The sequence below is a fragment of the Phaethon lepturus genome, unplaced genomic scaffold (assembly GCF_000687285.1).
Source record: "Phaethon lepturus isolate BGI_N335 unplaced genomic scaffold, ASM68728v1 scaffold28871, whole genome shotgun sequence".
Taxonomy (NCBI): Eukaryota; Metazoa; Chordata; class Aves; order Phaethontiformes; family Phaethontidae; genus Phaethon; species Phaethon lepturus.
The window spans coordinates 3,814-12,531 of NW_010517583.1; the positions used below are offsets into that span (position 1 = coordinate 3,814).

Below are 8,718 nucleotides of genomic sequence, written 5' to 3' on the forward strand. Positions count from 1 at the left end.
GCAAAGGTCAGATTTCTGAAGCTGGTGAAGATCGGGCGGCATTTCGGTATGAAATGTTACAATTTTACAAGTCTCTCTTCCTACATGCAGAAACCAAAAACAGTGGTAAAAAGGATTTTTAAAAGAGCTAGAAAAAAGAATTAGTAGTAACGTACAGATGAGCTCCTTAACTCAATTAACTACCTCTATCTGAAAGCAAACAAAAACTATGCTAATAAATAACAGATTGTCAGAAACAGACCAAGAAACCTCATTTCTACCTAGAAAAAAAATAAAAATTCTACTTGTTTCCAGACTTAATTTTTTTTTAACTTTTTTTTTGTTTGTTTCAATAGACACAGAGGCTTATCAACCCATGAAAAATCAACAAAATATTTGGATCCACTCCTTGACATCCTCCTCTTATGCTGACTGGCACATTTTGGTTTTCAATGATACATACAATGGGCTCAACTACATCCCCGTCCTTAGGCTGGTGTCAGGCTGTTCCAAGCAGTACGAGTCAACACCCCGTCTTAATCAACTTCACATTTATTTTAAACCCTAACAGACATTTTACCTCCTTGGCTTTTATGTATTTCACCCCTCACCACTCCCCACCCCCTCCTCCTCCTCACTCCTCTGGCAGTAAAAGGCTATTCCTTAAGTAGAAACTTTCTCCCTGAGGAGTGTTTGATAACAAGTTATCCTACTTGTCAGGGTTTTCTTTCAGATTTCACCATTTGCTCTACATTTTTCTACTGTAGGTTTGCAGCCCCCAAAGAATATTCTTCCAACACAAAGCACTCCATTCGGAGACATCGCAACTTGCATCACATTTACAACTTTGTTCTCCCACATACTGAGCTGCCAAAGACCTTTTCCGTTCCAGTGTAATCCATCTGAATTTCAGGTTGATCTTTGTTTTCACAGAGCTGCTCACTGGTCAAGTTAACCATCTCATTCATTTACTTCTGCTCTTATGAGAAAATTAACCCTCAACGTGGTTCCCATATCAAAAAGCTTTTTTTTTTTTCTTTTTTTTTTTTTTTTCTTTTTTTTTTTGTAGGCCATGACTGGAAGCTTCCACTTGTTCTGTGTGGGGTTGGGGGGGAAGAGGGGAGGCTGTTGTTTCTGCCCCACGGCCCCAGCCTGTCCCAGGTTTCGATTCTGAACGCTCTAGACTGACATGCTGAGATGTGTCCACTGCTCTCATTTAATCGCTGGAGGACTCCACTATCCACAACATCAGAGATACAGGACCTAATGAAATGACACTTGCTGCTGGATCAACGTCTCCTAAGAAAAGAAAGAAAAAAATTATTTAATATGAGATATCCAATACTGTATGGGTTAGCAACCAGTGGAATCAACTGTTAGTGATTCTGATGTTATTTTAGCCTCTATGTATTGAAGTTACATACTTCTATCATCTGCACAAATTTCTCAAAAGACCACATCAGACAAGAGAAGGCAGATAACTTGTATTGGGGAAAAAAAAAGTCCCCTACACAATTTCAGCAGACAAGACTAAAATTATTCAGAAGCAAACAGCTGCCTTATCCTCCCAGATGAGACGCTAAACTACTGAAGTGCACAGCTGATTTGTGAGTTTGTTGAAATACAAGTTATTTTAAATAGTTTTCATCTTTTTGTGCACTTTCTTGAAGTTTAGAAGTACTGCAGAAATGTTGAGAGGTCTTTCTAGAGTCAAATAATTGTTTAGAACATTTTTAGAGAGACAATAGTTATATTAAAAAATCATCCTGTCTTCATGAAAAACATGTCCCTACCCAGAAAAAGTCATATTTAATTCCCTCAAGAACGTAAATATGCACTGAAAAGTTACGCCAGTTTGCAGGCATGTGATACAACAAGACCAGAGTAGCCTAGCAGTAACACTAATCTAGTATCACCATCTTCAGCACAATCGTCAGTTACCGTATCTGGGCTGGTTGTTAGTTGATTTCTAGACTGTAAATTAAAATTTAGCAGTACAAAGCAAACTAAAAATTAGACATTTACAATTACAAAAACGCTCCAGGGCTACACACCAAAGTCTTTTACTTTTACAACAACAAAAAAGTTCACGTTCTTCACAGCAGTGCGTAAGCCTCAGGCATTTGTTGAACAGTAAATTAATCTTAATCTAGTTTTTACTGAAAAACTTGCAAGAAAAATGCCACAAGTATGTTTAACTGGCCATAGTAACTTCTGCATTTCTCATAACAGACAAAGCTTTCACAGTAATTCAGTATTCTTACACATTGCTTTATTATTCAGTATTTCAGTTACTCAGTATTGGTGTGTTTTATTTAAACATGCTGTTTATTTTTTACACACATTTAAACTATGTGTGTAAAATGAATGAATTTTTTGCAACCTACTCCCCCAACTCCCTTCCCTGCTACCAAAACAGTTATTAATTTGTATAAAAATCATACAGCCATCTTTTCAACACCACTGTGTAAGTATTAGTACTGCCCAAATACTCCACATGCTAAGAGAAGCACACAGATACATTTCTACCTAACCCCTGCTGGAGTAGAAAACCAGAGCTTGTAAAAAGGCACAGAAGCATTACACCACAGTATAGGCTAGGAAATAATCATGTGAAGTTGGCAGAATTTTAAGTCAGCAAGACAACATTATGGCTTAAGTTGAAACGTGCCCAGGAAAATATATGCAACTTATGAAATCAAGTCATTTTTGCAGACATCACAAGATCACAAAAAATTCTTGTTATTTCTTAACACGTGAGAACTTTGAGATGGAGTTGCACACTTGCCCCTTCCTGTCCTACATCAGCCCGCAACGTAGTGGGCATTTCTAGAGTAGTGTATGTATTCGCAGATTTGAGGCACCTTCCTTCTCCTCCAAACACCTCGTCTCAAACCTCACTTGCTGCTTTGCTTTTCACAACTAATCTCAGCTTTGGTGCTCTGTGTTCTCTCTCCCCCCTAATCACATTAGCCAAAACCAGGAACACAAAATAAAAACACAATGAATGCCTGAAATGCATCTTTCTGTTTTAAACATAACGCTCTTTCATGAATGGTTCTTTTCTTTGTGTGCCTTATTCTGCTGAACACATTTTCTTGCTTTCAGATGCATGAGCTTTAGAGAGAAGGACGGTTGTTAAAGAGGGAAATGGCACCCGAAGTTCAGACTCCTGCTCTGGACTGTGGCCTGTATGGACAGCAGAGATAACTTATGGAGACTGATCTTTGCTTTCAGCTCTCCTCCCACAAAACTGGCCTTTGAGAATAAACAGTATGTGCGCATTCCTGTATTCTGGCAAGAGAAGAAAACTACTGAGGGGTACTAACTTAAGTCCTGGGAAACTTAAATTCAAGTACCTATCATGCCACAGCAGCTTCTTTCCCGTCTCACAGATCTCTGGAACTGCACAAAACACCATCTGCCTTCCACATAGGAGTGTGTGTGTTCACATATCAGACCATGAGGTGACTTGATTCCACAGGAATGAATGCAGTAACAGAGATTACAGACATATTGTACCTTCATATGGACTGGAGAGAAGTTTCGGCAAAAGTAAAGGTGTTTAGACTCATTCTAAACACATTACTGCTGCTGGTGTGACTAAGTTCTCAACAGCAAAACTGGAAATTACATGCTGTAGAATGTTAACTAGCAATTTTGTACTGAAAAAATTGAGCACTGGATTTTAAATAATGTATCAATTTAGCTGTGCAAGAATATGTTCTCTGGAACAACCATATTTCAGAGTGTGTGTTTCTGGACTAATAAAAAAATACTAAGGTGCACTGGTCATTTCCTACCAAATCTGAGTTACCAACTTCCTCACTGTAAACATCACAGATTCAAATAATCCACAGAAGCTACACTCAACTAAGTAAGAGAATCTTAAGCTGTCCAAGTTATTTTATATTCTTATCTGTTCAACAAAAATAAAATACTGTGACAAAATAACTCAAAGTCATAGTATGCAGAGCAGGCTATTATCAGGGAGGTGTTTTGAGGATTGGTAATTAGTTTCCAGAAGGCCACAAAGCTGCAGGGTTTTTTGCTTAGTTTGTTATTAATTTATATTGAAACAACTTTTTTTAAAACAAAGACTTTAAAATAAATGAGTATGTTAAGAAATAAAATCTTGCCTTCCTTTCCCTCTAAACTATAGTTGTGATCAGGTCTCTCTTAACCTTTACTATATGGGTTAAACATTTGCAGAGCCCACCAAGCACGACATTGTAAAAACAAAAACCTCGCTTTTCTTATTTTTTCCCGTTCAAGTCCAGTGCAGTCCACCAAAAAATGCTGCAGGATTTGGAAACCAGGGCTTTCCTCCCATAAACAGCTGAAAAAGGAGGTAGGAATTTCTCTGCTGAGTTTGAATGGCTTTCATGGAAAGCCACAGCAGCCTGCGTATGTATTAGGGAAAAGGATGTAGTACAGGATCAAGAATGGTAACTGAGAAAAGGAGAGGATTAAAATACTGGTGAAAAAGATGGCAAAGAATAAGGTGAACTGAGCTAGCACACAAGTAAATAGAGTACTGAATTTTTTAGAATTTATGATATCTAGAATGTGAAAGTGGGAGCCATTTCATCATTAAAATCTCTGAAACAAGAGCAAAATACTATTGCTAGAGTGATTACCTCTTTCTTTTTTTAAAGAATATAAGAGATCATTCAAAATGACAACTAAAGATTTCAAAAGCAGCGTGATGTACCAAGGGACAGATGTGTTAGTTCAAGACAACACCCAAGAGTTTGTCTATTTTGAGATGATGACAGTCTGCGACAATCAGCTAGACTGAAGCTAACAGAGAAACTGGATTTAGGCTGCCCAAGACTTGTGGTATATGTCAATAAAGTGAATTCAAAGCTTTGAAATGCAATATTGGTCAATACATCAACGACACAGTGGGTGAGGTATGAAGCATGTTTGTTTAGTAGCTGAAACAGGAAATTACATTTAATTCACATTTTTCCTTATTATGTACACTCTGATTTTTCAGCATTAATGAAATACTCTTTAATATAAGAATACTTAGCTAATAAAATCTTAGCATCCTGTTGTTACCGTTATGCTTCATTTTTCTTTATTTAAATGGGTTAAAGAAAAATAAGACTCAGATGCAAATAAGAGTCCTGAAATTACCAATTAACTTGAATATGATTTAGTTTGGTCACCTTACATCTGCAACCTAATGGACCTTTTGACACAGGTCCTCCTCCTTTACTATACTTTCAAAACAGTAGTGAGTTTTGCGATTACTGCTTTTAATAAGGAGAGGTTTAGCAAGTTTAAAAACTTCTTGGTAAGGCTCACTTCTCTATAGTGAAATTTGTCACTGCAATTCTGTTTTTCTTTCTTGGTAATCAATATTTTTTAATAGATTTCATAAAATGTGGTTATTTACGTTTCACTTTAAGTAAGCCATTTTATGGATCTCAAGCCTCTTTAAAACAAAGGAAAAATACTTTTTTGAAGTGAGAGGCTGTTCTCCAGAACTGTAAAAGAGTATTTTCATTATAATCCCATCACTGAAAAAAACCACTTTTGTAAATTTTATGTTTCCTGAAGGTATCAGTTTAACAGCTTGATAGCCAAAGTCTTCTTTTAATACACAAATGCTACAGAACTGGAAGCCAAGAGTGAAAATTGTTGTCTTCAGAGTTCTGCTGAAGCAAGTCAAGGAACTATACTTTTAATGGAGTCACAGTAAGTTATCTTCAAGGCCAGCCAGCCTTAAATGTACAAGTCCCAGAAAGAATCTCCTCCTTACAGGATTAGTAAGTCTTAAAACCTGAGGCTACAGAAGCAGGTGATTACAAATAAACAGCAATAAACTATCACAAAGCAGGTGTCACATTTATGGGTGGTTTTGGGGTTTTTTTTTGGTTTAGCACCACACTAAACTGTAAGAGAAGCAAATTTAGGTTCCAAGGGCCCTCTGGAGGTCATCTAGTCCAAATCCTGCTGTCACAGCAAGGCTAATTGCAAAGCTAGATCCAGTTGTTCAAGGCCAAAAACATGTGAGAGAACCCAGTGCTGTCCTCATTAGTTTTTGAATCACCCATTATGATAAGTAGATTTGGATTTAACTTACTAAAAGATGTTTGAAACATGGTGCTTAAACCCTATTTAGCAACACAGAAGTTAAGGTAAACATCAATCAGTTTCTCTACTCTTAGCACTACTTGAAATGCAAGAAAGTCCTCATCCCAACCTTAGCCAGCAGAACCTGTCGGATTGTCCATTACAATGGAACCAAGCAGGAGATTTAATTGTTCAGACTATCCCTAACCTCAGGAAATCTAAAATAAAAAGTTGGATACTTTAAAGAAAGTAACATGTTATTTCCAATAAATTTGAGTTACTATGCAAGATAATATATCAGTCTTCATATACGAAGAAGAAACAACCCAACACAGCTCACGCAGCATGTCAGTGATAACATCTTTAATTGCACAAATTGGTCCTGTCACGTAGGAAAGCGAGAACTTCTCCAAACAGATACTAAAATCAATAGCTCAGTTCCTATTTGCTCTCAGCAGCTTTTTAACTAAAACTAGGTAACTTCTTAACTGAAAGATGAGAGTAGTCTGGACAAAGAGATTGCAGTTCACCCTTCAAAGTCTGAAGACAATCTTCCGTATATGCTGTAAATCAGAAGCTTTAAAAAAGTAGGCAACAGGCAGTCGATACTAGGAGTGGTAAACCATCAGAGGACCCACAGCCTCCAATAAATCCTGCTTACATATCTTTCCATGGGGGTTAAGAAAGGTAGCGCTCCCTTACTACAAACTAAGATGGTTCAACTGATGCATGACTGCAAGCCTGAGCATTGCACTATACAACAAATAAAATACGCCTACTAAAACAAACTTCCTGGTCCCTGCTTTAAGGAGCTTACAGATTAAAAGGAACAAAGAGTAAGTTACATAATACAAAACTACATCAGAATTGCAAGCGCATGGCACAGCTATTGGAACAAGCAAACGCTACTTAAACTGTTTGCTGGATGATGCCTGACCTAGTTTACAGTGAAGTCCTAAACTGTATTTTCCCCAAAACATTTGAAAACAAAAAGCCTTCAGAGGAACCACATTAAAAAAATCTGCACATTTCACATTTACTTGTCTGGCTGCTTTATTTAAAGAATAAATGCACTGTGCTCCTCATAAGTTGCAAGGCGTTCGGGAGAGATCACCAAAAGAAGAAAATACTGCACAGTTATTTATAAAACACCTGCAAGTATTATGGCAATTCAGTGTAACCAAATAGCTTGTATTTCTATGACAGTATTAGGTCATACTGATATGAAAAAGCTAAATAGACAGCACTGTTCATTTTAACGGGTTAAATCTGGTTCATTTTTTAAAAAATATGTATTTTAAATCACAGTCTGTTTTCAAAAGAGAGTAGGGGTTTGGTTTTTTTGTTGTTTGGTTTTGGTTTGGTTTTGTGTTGTTTTTAATACAAGCAATATCTATATAGGGTCTCAGTGGATAAGTGATCATCAAGAAGTCATAAAATGCTGGTAAAACATACTGGAAAGAAGTTGGCAATGTTGCTGTAACATAGGATTACTACATTACATTACCGTATTTGTAGTTCACAAAGACAGAGCCACTAGTAGGTAAGCTCTCCCCTCTCACTTGCTTCTCCCATCTATCCACCTCCAAAATTTACTTGCAGAGAAAAGAGAAACACAAAAGCAGTCTGTGTTTCACCTGACACTCTGTCTATTCAAATTTGTGCTGCAGGGTTAATTTAATGGTTTATTCTCAAGCTTACTCTGAGTGAGAAGAGACATACGGAGATACATTAGAGCTGTAGAATGACTAATAGGCAATCCAGAAGAGCTCTTTTCATGTTAACACTGTTCTCAGTATGCTTTTACACACCGTAAATCAAAGGTTCTGCCCCACTTCCTGCCTTTACTATATTTTCTTTCCATTCAGGGTGTCAAAAAAAAAAAAAAGAGAGATATAGCTCACAAATTCACAAAATTGAAAAAGCACAACAGGAATTCCTCTATATATTTTTGAGCAGTCTTTTCCTCCCTCTCACTGAGAGAGCAGACAACCAAGGGATCAGGCCCAGCCAGCACATGTTCATGAAAGGCAGGTCCTGCTTAACCAATCTGATCTTCTTCTATGGCCAGGTGACCTGCCTTGTGGATGAGGGAAAGGCTGTGGATGTTGTCTACCTGGACTTTAGTAAAGCCTTTGACAGCATCTCCCACAGCATTCTCCTACAGAAACTGGCAGCTCATGGCTTAGGCAGGTGCACTCTTCACCTTCTTCTTTACTCAGGTAAAGAACTGGCTGGATGGCCGAGCCCAGAGAGTTGTGGTGAATGGTGTTAAATCTGGCTGGCGGCCGGTCACAAGTGGTGTTCCCCAGGGCTCAGTTCTGGGGCCGGTCTTGTGCAGTGTCTTTACTGATGACCTGGTTGAGGGGATCGAGTGCTCCCTCAGTAAGTTTGCAGATGACACCAAGCTGGGTGGGAGTGTTGATCTGCTGGAGGGTAGGAGGGCTCTGCAGAGGGATCTGGACAGGATGGATCGATGGGCCGAGGTCAGTTGTATGCGGTTTAATAAGGCCAAGTGCAGGGTCCTGCACTTCGACCACAGCAACCCCATGCAACGCTACAGGCTTGGGGAGGAGTGGCTGGAGAGCTGCCCGGCGGAAAGGGACCTGGGGGTGCTGGTTGACAGCCGGCTGAACATGAGCCGGCAGTGTG

At 38.5% G+C, this 8,718-nt stretch overlaps 1 protein-coding gene across 1 annotated transcript in view; it reads right to left on the reverse strand.

Moving 5' to 3' along the window:
* Window positions 1–702: 702 nt before the first annotated feature.
* LOC104628020 (regulator of nonsense transcripts 2-like) overlaps window positions 703–8,718 on the reverse strand; it is a 12,821-nt gene continuing 4,805 nt past the window's right edge. The window contains exon 3 of the mRNA XM_010296449.1: window positions 703–1,278. Coding sequence (XP_010294751.1) covers window positions 1,269–1,278 — 10 coding nt within the window. The 3' untranslated portion in view covers window positions 703–1,268. The remainder of the gene's footprint in view (window positions 1,279–8,718) is intronic.